The sequence below is a fragment of the Macrotis lagotis genome, chromosome 7, assembly GCF_037893015.1.
Source record: "Macrotis lagotis isolate mMagLag1 chromosome 7, bilby.v1.9.chrom.fasta, whole genome shotgun sequence".
NCBI lineage: Eukaryota > Metazoa > Chordata > Mammalia > Peramelemorphia > Peramelidae > Macrotis > Macrotis lagotis.
In genome coordinates, this window is record NC_133664.1 from 5,025,048 (window position 1) to 5,039,120 (window position 14,073).

The window sequence follows — 14,073 nt, forward strand, 5'->3', positions numbered from 1 at the left end:
GTCTAGAATCATCAACATTCAATGACACTTGAACATGCTCTAGCTGCCTGCTCTGAAATGATTTAACAAAGGTGTTCGCTACCTGATGCTATTTCTATTGTGTTATCTCAGTCCAGGGCTGGGAGATTCCTGCCATCCTCCAGGACAAGTGAGGGTTGAGAAACTTCAAACAAAGATGGAGCATGGTTAAATGCCCAACTCAGTGTGGGATTTTAAAAGTAGAAAGGCCCTTGGAGATTATCTAGACCAACCTTCTCATTCCCAGGAGAGGAAAGAGCAAGACAATACATAGGTGAGTTCATGATCAGACCTTATGACTTCAAATCTGAACTCTTTAGCATCCTATGGCACTTAACCCTCACTTCCTAAAGAAAGGTCGATAATTGCTCCCTTCTTTGAAGAAATCTATCCAGGACCAGCACAATGACTTTTCCTTTTAAGTCGTACCCAGCTGTCACAGGGTTTGGGATTTCCTGTTTTGTTCCTTGTGAACAATAACCAACCCACCCTGAATAAGATTCCAACAACCTGAAAATGACTAGTAGACAGAGTTCCTCTGGTACAAAGAACAGAGATTAGCCTGTTCCTTATGGTCCAGTAGCCGGATGTCAACAACACAGTGAGGAGTATTTTCTAGTAGGTGGGAATCCTTATTTTGAGGAAACAGAGCTCATCGTTGTTTCATGACAATGCTAATCCAGATTTTAGGGGAAAACATCCAAGTTTGTCCATAACTAAAAGGATATAAATACTATAAGAAATCAGTAGGTCCCCACTGACTTTGAGTTTTTTTTTTTTAATAGTACAAGAAGGTAGGGAGGAAGTCCACACACAAAATAACCAAATGATTCTGCTGGCCAGGAAATTCACAACTCTCTATCCCCCCCCCCCAAATTAGAAGGTTACCTCCCATCCAGGGTAATTATATGAGGATCTGTAAATGAATAACAGTTGGCTGTAGGAAGGTCCTTTACTTTGATCTGGAAAGCAAACACATTTTTAACAATATGCATCATTGCTCATTACCTTCTGAGAGATTAAATCATCCAGTAATTTCAATGAAATGGATTTTCTGATTGAATTATTATTCTTATAGTTATATCTCTTCTGAAATACTACAGAAAATGAATTGAACTTAAAGCAGGCTTTGTTAACTGGAAACCACAGACTATATTAAATACATACACCTTTATGCTATAATTTACTCTTCTTGTTTTCTTGTTTTGTAGTTGAATCAAACATGCTCAAAGTTTTAAAAGAAACTGTTATTTTTTTGTTTATTTTTTGCAAGGCGTTGGGGTTACATAACTTGCCCAAGGTCACACACTATTTTTATTAAGGGTTTGAGGCCACATTTGAACTTAGGTCTTCCTGACTTCAGGGCCGGTGTTCTATCCACTGCGCCACCTACCTGCCCCAAAAGAAACTGTTATTATGAAAAACAATCATGAAGGGTCAAGTTCGATGAAGAATTCTGGAACACGCAAGTTCTGTCCTTTCTGTATGACATATAGAAAGTGTTTGAGAAACTTACTGAAAGCCCTAAATATTTGCTGGCTAGTATTAATATACTGAATGATATAATTATATACCATTTAAAATATTAATGATATATAATATAATGCATGAATTTATATGATATAATCAATTAATATTATTTTATTACCATAGACTGTAGATATGGACACTAGATGGTTGCATGATTGGGGATTGAATTTAAATGACTTAATTATAGGCTGCAAATGAGAATCTGACAGCTAATTCTAAGATAAAATGTATAGATCTAGTAAAACAAGGGCAATCTGCTTTACTATATGGTAACTGTAATAGTATCATTATTATTTCTTTGCCCTTATTGTTAAACAATTGCTATATTTAAGATCTTAAAAGTGTCCTTATGAATCATTGGTTGAGTAAATACATTTAAATTCATGGGTGGAGGTTGAGGAGCTAGAGAGGTGACTGGCAAAATATATTTCTTCTCAACCTATGAAAACCTGAATCACCATGGTGATTCTTCTTAGTGACCCAGACTGGCCAGTGGGACAGTGAGAAGGTTCAGTGATTGGCATCCATCGGTTCTGTATGAGTGATAGGTGCAAGGTCTAACGAATGGTGGTCTTCTTTCCTCCCCTCTCCCATGTGTGCATTTCTGTTATAAGAAGAGTGACATTTTTCATCTCTATTTAGAGATGTCTTGACTGCATATCCACCTGTATACTTGCAGGATTGTAGCCGCTCCACAGGAAATTCTCACTGATGATGGGTTCCACAACAATCTCAGTATCTCTGTCTCCATCCCGTGAAAAGTCTATTATAGCTGTGAAAGAAATCACAGCCTGGCTACAAGTTCCATTCTCACAGGATGATGATTCAGGAAGGTCCACTTGACAATGAGAAAGAGCCAGACTGAAACCTTGTTGTTCAGTACCTGTTTTAGTGAGAGGGAGAAAAATCAGAACCTCTAAGAGGAAGGTGCAAAAGACAAAGAATCCTACAATCAATAGTTCACCACGGCATACACCAATGGACAGATCTGGGGCAGAAAAGCTTCTTGCCCATTTCAGAAGGTCACCCTTACTCTACAAAGCTGCGAAACAATGGCTCTTTACCAAAGATGATACCAAAAAGACCTGGGCATCCCTTTCCCAGATCAGGGAGAGATCCCACTCTGCCATCTTGCTCAGCCTTGCAGACTCATTAGAGTTCCCTTGGAATTGAACCCTCTAAGGAAATGAGCTCCTTGACTTGACTGTTCATGGCTGTTGTCAGGAGACCCTCCTAAACCTTACTATCGACTACATCGGGGAAGGAACTATTTGGACAAATTGAAACATGCAAAATGTTTCCGAATTGATCTTCAGCTCCAATTGCTTTTTTACAGTCTAGTAGTTCCTTTTAGCTTTTTTCTATCTTAACCATCATTTAATATATTCAGGTCTTCATCCACCTGATAAAATTCCACAGTGGGGAATAAAAATGATGCATCCAAACCTTTTATGTACTCACTCTATCTGGTGATTCTGGCAACAAAAGAGCCTTCAGAAAAGCACTGGGCCCTGACTGGGGCTATGAATCATGGCTCTGTTCTGAGGCTATAGCAACATGAGTTGGGGAGTTTATCCACTGCACAGTCATTGGTCTATAATCTGCTTTTAACCATGTATTGGTGGTTTTTCCTTTAATAAGATTCATTAGCTAAGCCCTAGCTGGAGGTATGGTGTGAGTGAAAATGAAGGAAAGAGAGGGAAGGTATTCTCCTCTCACTACCTCCACCTTTGATTATTCCTATACCAGTTTTTTCTGCAATGCTTTAAGATTTGCAGAGTACTTTACACACATCATCTTCTTTAATCCTCATCATTCTCTAAGATAATACTATTATTCTTATTCCCATTTTACAGATGTGCAAATTGAGGCTGGAAAAGCTTAAGTGATTTTTCCCCACTAAGGTCACACAGTTAGGGGAGCATTTTAGGTAGGTTTTGGATTCAGATATTAATTGATGCCAGGTCCTGTATTTTATTCATTGTACCACCTAACTGGCTATGAAGAGGGGGTACTCTGGTTGTCCTATGTGGCCAAGACTGCCTGGAGCAAGAGAATTAGTGCAAAACGGTGACTAGGATTTTGTGCTCAATTGCTGGTGGAGCATTTTTATTTTTTTAAAAATATAATCTACTCTCTTCCTTGGTATTCAATTAGATCAAAATGGGGCTATGATCTTTCCTTTTTTCAAATTGGATGAATATAATGAAATAATGAAGGGTGCCTTAAGTCTGGCTTTCACTGGAGGGCCCTTCCTTAGGACTGAAAACACAACTCAGAGGCAGCTTTCCCCTGCATTGGTCATCGACAGCCAGCTTGGACCAAGTCTGGAGGTAAATGTCTAAAATCTTAGCTGTTGTTTCTTATGAGTAAAACCTTGTTCATTGGAAATGTCTTTTTCCATTAAAGTTTTAGACTCAAAGCAGAAAAATCTGCTTCTAAGGTCAAAGAGAACTTTGGGCAATGTTGGGACAGGCACCTTGACCTTCCAGCATGACAAATGGTTCACCGAATGAGTTTCAGAAGATACTCTCAGCTTGTTCACCCCAGGATGGAAAATGAAAAGAGGAGTGCTCCAGTATTACAGATAGAGCACAGACTCCTTACCTGTGTATATGGGACTGGTGTCTACAGGACACCATCAGTCTACAAGAACCATAACCTAAATGGATCTTCTGAAAAAATGGCTTTCAGCAGTCCCTGGATTAAAAAGTTCTCCCACAAAATCTCTGGTGTCCTATTTATCAAGAGTTTGAAGTTTATTTAGTATAAAAAGTAGATTTTTTCTGTGAATAAAGCAATTGAACCTGCCCTAAAGGGTCATAGAAACATTTTAAACATTGCTCCAGAGTGCCTCAGAGGTCATAAAATGGACCTGATAGCTTGGAACCAGAATTCCTTTGGGTCTACTTGGTTTTGTCCCCAACAACCACCTCTCTACCTTTGGCTGCTGAGGACACATATTCCCAATATTGTGATATAACCTCTAATGAGACACTGTCTTACCTTGGTCAATGGTTTTCAATGTCAGTGAGACTTTGCATCCTTGGCCAAGCTCAGGACAAAGAACAGGAACTGTGCTCTCTATTCTTAGCTGGTACTCTTGGCCATCTTCTGAGATAGTGCTTACCTCTGGCTGGAGCTGGCATGGGAAGAAAATGGGAATACTGGAAGTATAAAATATAATGGCACCTGATGTGGTCATTGCTTAATTAATGCCTTGTGATTCATTATTGCCTTGGAGGATAATGATTTTGATGGGGGGATTTTTCTGGTAACTTATTTTACCCTCAATATTATGGACAGAGAAGGAAGAACATCAAACATTGGGTTAAATGGATATGAAGTGACTCACCCAGGGTCACGAGTGCTGGTTGGTTTGCCCTAACAAGTGGGGTATTTTGTTTTAATAGAAATGTTTAAAGTTTATTGATGATCCTTAGAACATCATACAGGGAGAAACACTTTATTCACTCCTTCAACAATTCTAAATGGATATTGATATTATGGATTCCCCTTTATATGGATGAAGAAAGTGAAACTTGGAGAGATTAAGGAACTTGATATCACTAGTAAGGGTCAGGGACTGGATTGGAACCCAGGGCTTCCAGAGGCCAAGTCCAGGGCTCCAGCCACCCTATTATATTGCTTCCTCACAAAGTAAAACCATGTCAAAAAATTCAGCTGGACTATCATGAGTGGTTGTTTAGCTCAAAGAACAGTCAAACTCAACCGTATTCCAGTATTACAATGCACTAGAGTTCATCGCTAAATAAAAAAGGGAAGGACTGAGAGGCAGGACTGCCCCATGATGACCAAGTTGGTCTAGTCTACTCCTGATAGATATTGGCCTCTGGGTGCACTTTTACTTACACCACTGAAAAAGTGTAAGTTTTTTGAAGGTCAATTCTCTTATCATTTTAGCCTTTGTATCTCTAGTGCCATAAGGGTCTGCCACATTGTGAGAAAGCTTAAAAATGCTTATTACTTTGAAATGAATTCTCATTCATTGTAATAGCATTTATTTGCAAGCCAAGGGCAGCTAGGTAGCACAATACAGAGAATGTTGTGTTTAGAGTCAGAAAAAACAGAGTTAAAAATCTGGTCTTAGACACTTCCTAGCTGTGTGACCCTGGGTGAGTCACTTCACTCTATATCTCTCAGTTTCCTTACCTACAAAATAATTTTTAAAAAAAAATGGCAAGCCACTCCACTGACTTTGCCAAGAAAATGCCAGATGGGGTTATGGAGAGTCAGATATGACTGAAATAAATGAACCACCACAAAATTGACAATCTCAAAGTACTCTATTTATGTGAGCTGATCTCTTTGGGTTCCTCAGAGGTTTTCCTGAGTCCTTAGAGCACAGGTGGATGTCATCTTTTCCTTTTCAACTAAGATAAGTGCAAAATATTCCTGATTCTTAATTTCCAGTTTGAATTGGAGCGACTAAAACGTTATCTAGGAAATGTAGCAGTGGGTTCATTATATTCACAGTGAAATTGTGCTTTGAGGTTGACAAAGCAGAAGCCCCATGAAGTCCTGAATATTTGAATTATTTCCTCCACTACAGATGAGGAAACAGGATCAAGCAGGTGAGCTAATGACTCAGCTAATAAATGGCAGATCTATGGTGGGATTGGAACCCGGCTCTCCTGATATCAAGGACAGCATCCTCATGAAAAGCTCATAGACGATTACAACTTTCCACCCTTCCCTTTCTTTCCCAACCCACCATCCTCATCCTCCCCTGACAGCTCCCAGATTTCTACCCTCCACATACCTTAATGCCGGCAAAGAATTCTTTACTCTCAACGACCACACTTTGTAGGCCTGGGTTCTCCCGGACAAAGGCGAAGACGCTACAGAAAATCTGTATACAGAGTAGCTGTCTGAGCAATCAACTGGAGGGCATTTGCCTAAAGCATTTCTTTTGGCAGTTGTTGAACTCTAATTAACCCTATAACATTAGAAGGGACTCAGACCCAACTAGATCTGCTCCTTTGCCATCGGTTTGATCCAGACTCCTTGGGTGGCCCTAGAGCAGCCTCCCTGTAGAAGTCCCAGAATCTCAGCATCTCAGAGTAGGACAGAAGCTGAGAAGGCATCACTCATCCCCAAACAAGACTCCCTCTACATCATCCCCAACAAATGATATCCAGCCTTTGTTGGAAGACCTCTGGTGAGGAGGCATCCAACACCTCCTCCCCCAAACCAGCCCATTTCTAATTCAAGAAGTCCTGAGCTGGGGGACCCTTCAGATAGGAGATTAGGTAAGCAGGGGTCAAAACTTGGTTGAGGGTATCCAAGGAGGAAGCCCCTGGAAAGGCACACACACTCTACCATTGAAGTTCTGTTCATGATTGAGGAGCTAGGGAATCAGGTAGACACCAAAGATAAGAAGACTTTTAAATTGGGGTACTTGCTGTTGAGGGAACAAACTTCTTATGAGGGGAAGCCAAGCCCAGAGTCCAACCAGCAGAAGAATTGCAAGAAAGGCAGATCTATCAAAGGGTTGACCTTGGCCACACCAGGCATCATGATCAGGATAAGCTTGCTCTCTCCCTAAACTAATAGCCACCCAATTCCCAATTTTACAAATCCAGACTTTCAAATGTCTTTGAGAATTCAGTGAACCCACTCTACTAGCCACAGCTTCCACTATTGTTCTGGAGAGCAACCATTCAATAAAAATTTAAGAGCGACATTTTAAAGGTGTGTCCCCTTCCCAACACTTCTTATCTTTCAGCCTCATGGGAACAAAGAGCTTCACAAATGCAGAGATCTGGTGGAAGGAATTGAAGCCTTCTGAGGGTAGGAGCTCTCCTCCTGTTGGCCTTCAGAGCTGCATTTCCTCCAATGAGCCCATAGAAGATGGACTGATCTCCCAACACTTTAAAGCAAATAAGGAGAGTGGCTATTGCATCTCATAGAACACCAGTCTTTAAAGAATAATGTTAGGGGCAGCTAGGTGGCACAGTGGATAGAACACTGGCCCTGGAATCAGGAGGTACTGAGTTCAAATTTGACCTCAGACACTAAATAATTACCTCGCTGTGTGACTTTAGGCAAGTCATTTAACCCTACTGCCTTGCAAAAAACAACAACAAAAAACGAATAATGGCAGGATTGTTCCAGAACCATTTCTATCTTTGGATGTGTTCCACGGAGTGATGAGAAACTGAGACAAAACGTTAAAGCTAATAGTCCCATTGCATTCTGGAGGTAGATCCTGACAGGTGCTGAGGGACAGGAGTCCTTTACTCATGGGAAGTTTCCAGGGAAAGGAAGCCCCCAACTCCTGTTTGCATTTGATCCAGCATTCAGATAATCAAAATAATAAAATAGTCTTCTTTTCAGAATTTCATAATGTGCTGTTTTTGAGAGCTTCCCTTTTGGGGCAGACTTGGAGATTAAGGGGAAATTTCAGAAAGAAAATGTGTTTCAGATAATCGATAAGATTTTTCTTTAAGAACTACTAGATATGATCTCTACTTCCGGAGTTCCCTTTGCTGCAGATAAAGACTCATTTTTAAGATAATATAGAAAATTATATTTGGAACAAGCCTTGTCACCAAACTCACCCTGTCTCCGAGTCTGAGGTTTATACCATCAAATTCTAAAAGGGAAGACTCCACAACGGTGGTCTCCTTCTTCAGTTCCTCTCTGAGTCCTTCTGATGAAAGTCTGGACCAAGCAATGACAAACCCCAGGGAGCTGTTTGGGGGGGACCCCTCAAAGTTACACTGGAGAAAGATCTTGGTTGCTATCAATTTAATCTCAATTTCTAAGGCTCCTGGAGGGGAGGGCGGTGATAAGAAATCAGGAACACCTAATAGGAAAAACATATTAATGTTGCTTAGGGGCAGAGGGAAGACAATGATTCTGCTTCAAGATTTAATTAATTTAAACACCTTTTTTCTTAGTAGAATTATCTTCATGCAATTAGAACATAGGAATTAAAAACCATCGTCAAATGTTTCAAACATGGTGGGTCCTAGGAAACTGTTGAATAAGATCCTGATCCAATTCATTGATAAGGGAAACAGGATCACATAAGACATGACCTTCAGAAAATTCAAAGAAGATATGAAAATTTTCCAGGCTTCAACAAGGTGGAAAATGTTTTTTTTTTTTTGATGGATTTCCTCTCAAACCCCAATGGAATAGCAATTTCCCATGGTAGCATGGTTAACTACTAACAATGCACATTTATTGTTTCTATTCATGAGATAAGTTCAGTGACTGAGCATTAAACCAACTTCTGTCCCCTGAAGCAATGATATTGTTCCAAAGGATGGCCCAAAGACATAAAACCTCCCCAGTTGTAGCACATTACCATTCCACAGCTTACCAAGAAAACAGTCTCCTAATTAAAAACTCAACGACACACTATTTCACCAGGCTGCTCTGTTACAAGAATTGCTCTTTCGAAGAGTGATGCCAGTTTTTTTAATGAAATGCCTAAGAAACAGCCGGCCCTAGTCTTTTGTCGCAGGGTTATAGGAGCATGCACTCTCATTACCTTCAGGAAATGGAAGGAGGATTTTACAATTTTAAATTTAAAAGTGATTCCCCAAGCTGGAATGTTTCTAAGAGGCACTGTGTTTGGGATTATTTTGTTTTAAAGAAAGAGAACAGGTGCTTTATTAAGAGGCAATTTTGAACATAAGGATTTGTGAAACATCAGGAAAAAAATGGATTCATGCTTCTGTACTCCAAAAGAAAACGTTCTGCATGGGTTACATTTGGAACTTGAGTTGGAAGATGCATTCTGAGCCCTGCCCAAGCATGGCATGCCCCTCTGCCATTGTGGACACAGTACAGGAGAACTAACACAAACCACAGACTATCCTGAAAAGCTACAGGAAAAGGTCAAGGTCCCCTGAGCCCATCTGGAAAAGCCAAGTCTGAGCCATACCTTGGCAGATGCCACCAACATCTGCTTCAGCCGGGCCACATCTTAGTGACGTTGGGACAGAAACAGCTGGAAGACACATCTCAATTTAGTCTGTTTCTATAAAAGATCTTTAAGAAATACCCAATCAATAAGTATGCAATAAAACCTACTAAAATGCCAAACACTATCATCAGGGTGAGGGAAGAAACTCAGAGTCCAGACCGATTCCACCCAGGCTCCCCTCTCCTGCTTCAGATTGCATCGCATCACACACAAAAAAAAAAGATTAATAGATGATGCACTAAAATTTTAGGTAATTCAGGTAGAGCCTCAGTTTCCTCAACTATAACATGATACCATACTCGATGTTCTCTAAACAGTCCCTCCCCCCTTGATGCATGATACCATGGCCCTAAGATTAGACAACAGATGTATGTCTATGTATGTCCATGTATCATACACATAACAGAGCCATACATACACACAGTGTTCACAGGTGTGTAACATGGATGGGTCCACACAAGATGGAACCAACCCAGATCTGAACTTAAAACAATGGGCTTAAGCCCAGAATCTCAGTGGCCAGATGACAAAGTGGCCTTGGAAGATCATGGGAAGTTAGGGCTGAGACAGATAATAAAATTTAGTTTCCTTGGAGATGATCCAATTCAACTCTCTCATTTTACCCTCAGAGAAATGCCATGCCCAAGGTCACAGTGATGGGTAGGGCTGAGGTTGCTGCCCAGGGTCTGAGATGCCAGATGGGAGGACAAAGGAGGATAGGGTAGTGAGAGAGAGAGAGAGAGAGAGAGAGAGAGAGAGAGAGAAACAGAGAAGAGGGAGGGAGGGAGAAGGAAGCAGAGAGAGAAATTGAGGCTCCACCTGAATAACCTAAAATTTTAATGCCCTGCCTCTTGTGGGGAAGGCACTTTGTCACCTGGAAAAAGATTTGTCAAGGGGAACATTGGTTGTATTCTTCTGGAACAAAGGCCAGCGCCTTGGACCTTCTGGGTCGCTCTTACAGAGCCATGCTGATGACCATCAGTCATGTGCTTCACATCTGATGCGAGGCAAGACATCAATCGCCATTTACTGATACCCACAAACCAGACACTATGATAGGCTCCAGTGATACCAGCACAAGGACCCGGCACATTAACGGATTAATAGGGAAGAAATTCATTCTCCTGGGAAACTCAGAAATCTGAAACTCGACTAAGCTGGCTGGGAATTGGCTCTGCTTAGCCAAGCATATTTGTACAAGGGCTTGGGTTTTCCCCCCAATGGGTGAGATGGGAGGACAAAGGAGAAAAGGGATAGGGGAGAGAGAGAGAGAGAGAGAGAGAGAGAGAGAGAGAGAGAGAGAGAGAGAGAGAGAGAGAGAAGAGAAACAAAGAGAAAGAAAAATGGGGGAGGGGAGGAAGGGAAGAGAGAAGAAAGGAAGGAAAGTCACTGATAAATCACTCTTGAAAACAGAGGGAAAGGAACAGAAAGATGAGGAAGCAAGGAGAATAGATTTGAAGGTTAACAGGTTGAAATTACATATTTAAAAAAGACAAATGAGCTTTCTATGCTAGAGATGTGTATTTTCATGCTTTCTTTTCTGTTCTTCCATGTCTATAAAAATGCCCATTTTACTGATATTTAAATTTTTTAAAAAACCATAAAAATAAAAAAGGAAAACCCGGCTAAGCTAATCCGGATATGTAAGGGTATTCAAGCATCTTTATGATGTCACACATTGGGCCTGACTGTATAAAGAAAGAAGGCTGGGATTCCAGAAATTGTCCCAATCCAAATTTTAGGGAAAAAAAAAAAGGAAAATAATATGAAACTTAAACTATTCTCCCTTCCTAATGTAATCAGATCCTTTCACCATATTTTAATCAGGCCATATGACCAATTTATCAAATAAAACTTAACATTGGAGCACGTTTTTTTCTCGGTTCAGAGCTTCCCATTGCAGGAAGTAATTGGCTTCCAAATGGAATGGAGCCCTGTAAGCGTGTTCCAGTAGCAAGATGCTTTTCTATTATAAAAGCAAATGATGTGCTCTAGGATAGTCCAAGCAATAATGTAAGTAAAAATGAAGAAGGCCTTTCTTCAGAGTTTCAATGCTGTTCTAAATTGCTGTGGTGATTTTTTCCATCACAAAACAGCCAATATAAACAAAGCCCATCTTCCTAGATGCAGAGATAGCACCGGCCAGGCAAGGGCTGCTGGGTTCTACCTTTAATATATGGAACATACAATGCAGAACTATTGTGCCCCCAAGAATTTCATAAAAGAAATAAACTAAACTTCCATTAGAATGGTTTTAAACAATGTAGAGTCTTGAATTAAGGTCAACAGCAACACATTAGGGACATTTTTTTCTTCTTTCTTCTTAATGCTTGATTATAAAACAAATACTGCTGGCATTTTAGTACTTCAGTACTTATATTGTTCTTCCTTAATTGATCAAAAAGTAAATTTGCAACTTGGATCAGGAAGACTTTGGGGTAAATCCCCCTTGGATACCTTTTTTGCTGGGCCACCAGGGCAACATAATTTACTTCTATTTGATTCCGTTTCCTTGGCTAAAAAAATGAGGATGACTATAGCAACCTCAAAGAGTGATTATGAGAATCCAGTACTCAAATTCAGGAAAAACATTGTAAGATCTTTAAAATGTTACATAGACATCATTTATTATCGTGGAGAAGAAAGGATTAGGAAAAGGAGGAGGAGGAGGCAAGGAGGTAAGAAGAGGAAAGAAGGAAGGAGGAAGAAGGAAGGAGAAGAGGAAGGAGGAGGAGGAGGAGGAGGAAGAAAACATAAAAAAAAAGACTATGGCAAGCCATGGCAATGTACTATAGATACCTCCACAATGCAGTCTGGCATTAGGTCAGTGTGCAAGGTACCAGGTTTATCATCCAGTCTCTTATATTTTCCCGATATTCAGCTTTGGATCTGTCTCCCTGATCTACCCATACTAGGTTGTTTGGAACAAATGGAGACCACCCCAAACCCAAGTTTGGATATTACAGCAGACCTCTAGCACTGAACTGAGGCCCTGGGAAGCCCTTCATCCTTCTTTATTCTGCCAACAAGGTGGGGCAGGCCAGTGCTGGAGGAGCTCTGGATTTAGAATCAGACTACGTGGGTTCAAATCCTGGCCGGGCTCCATACTCCCTCAAATTCTAGGGATCCACAAGGACTGGATTCATTCATCACTTGCCATTAGCAAACCCTATGAGGACAGCAGGCTGAGGGCTGAGCCACTGGCTTCCTCACCTTCTGCACAGTAGCCCATACAGCCCTGGGTGGGCTGCAGAAAGTAGACCAGGAAGGGGCTGCAGTTCCTCACCATCACAGGGATTCGGAACAAACAGCAATCCTTGGCAGCACCAAAGAACTCCCAGGAGGCACAGGCTGTGAGCGGCACGGCCTCTCCTGGCAGGGGGAGGGTCTCACCTTCTCTCAGGGATAACCAGAGTGGGACTTGGGTACCACAACGGTTCACCTATTATTAAATTAAATAAATTATTATTCACCTAATGAAAGACTTCCTAATAGAATTACTCTTAATAGTAAATTCCCATTAGTTCATTTAAATATTGTATCATTTACAAAAACTCAATTTATTTTATCAAAAACACACCTATTGCATAAATTAAAAGGTCACCTTATTGAGTTTCCAAGGGAAACGGACTCAAACACAATCCTGTCAAACAGCATCCTAAGAAAACCAGGAGGCAAAAATGTCTCCATTCTAATGAAATTCACTAAGCCCCCAAATGTTCCATATGTATTTGATTGATTTTAACCTCTGAAGGCTTAAATCTCACTCAGATATGGAATTAAATGTAAGGAGTAAGTACATCCTCCCCTCAGATGAGGCTGGAACCTTTCCTCCCCCACCATCTCCACACCTACCACAGTCATTTCCTTGGTGGGTGTTTGCCTGAAGGAGTGCAACATCAGGGAAACTAAGACTCTTCGAAGTTTCTGGTCCCCTCACTTTGTAAATGGCCACTGTGATTTCTGAATTAGCCTGTAGCATCTCAATCCTTTCCTCTTACCCCATCTTCATGCCCAAGCAATCCAAAGGCCACCATGATTCTCTGGGCCATGAAGAAAAAGTATGAAAGACGTCCCGCCCCCTTTTTGCAGCTCAGGTGAAGGGGGGCAACAAATACCTCGACACATGTGGTTGGCATCTCTGCAGGTCTGTCTTCGATCTGGAAGCGATACCATCCTGGGCGGAGGGAACGGTCACAAATCAACTCCACTGCCTGCTGTTGTACTGATGAGTCAAAATCCACACTTCTCCTAGGGTTCCGGAGGATCTGGTGACCTCCAGGAGAACACTCCTGTGCTAGGGACATGGAGGATGTTTTAAAATGCAGGGTGTTTTGTAGGGAGCCCTAAGTAGAGGTCCTTGAAAACCTCTGCCCCTTCCAGAAGGTTGGTTGGCTACCAGTTCTTGCCCATTCTCAGCATCTCCCCAGGATATAGGGACTGGGCAACCCACTTCATGGACTGTCCATCCAGCTACAGGTCACAGTCTGAACTTCAGGCTGGTTCCTGAAAAAACGGCCCTCTTTCCTACTATTGATAATGTGCCAGTGATTTTTGGTACT

At 41.2% G+C, this 14,073-nt stretch overlaps 1 protein-coding gene across 1 annotated transcript in view; it reads right to left on the reverse strand.

Annotated features, from left to right (window-relative positions):
• Positions 1-13,832, reverse strand: part of VWDE (von Willebrand factor D and EGF domains) — a 37,944-nt gene extending 24,112 nt beyond the window's left edge. Inside the window, exons 1-8 of the mRNA XM_074195025.1 lie at positions 13,630-13,832; positions 12,725-12,953; positions 9,470-9,535; positions 8,133-8,380; positions 6,332-6,421; positions 4,555-4,690; positions 2,214-2,431; positions 907-980 (exon numbers count right to left, since the gene is read on the reverse strand). Coding sequence (XP_074051126.1) covers positions 907-980; positions 2,214-2,431; positions 4,555-4,690; positions 6,332-6,421; positions 8,133-8,380; positions 9,470-9,535; positions 12,725-12,953; positions 13,630-13,818 — 1,250 coding nt within the window. The 5' untranslated portion in view covers positions 13,819-13,832. The remainder of the gene's footprint in view (positions 1-906; positions 981-2,213; positions 2,432-4,554; positions 4,691-6,331; positions 6,422-8,132; positions 8,381-9,469; positions 9,536-12,724; positions 12,954-13,629) is intronic.
• Between the last annotated feature and the right edge of the window lie 241 nt (positions 13,833-14,073).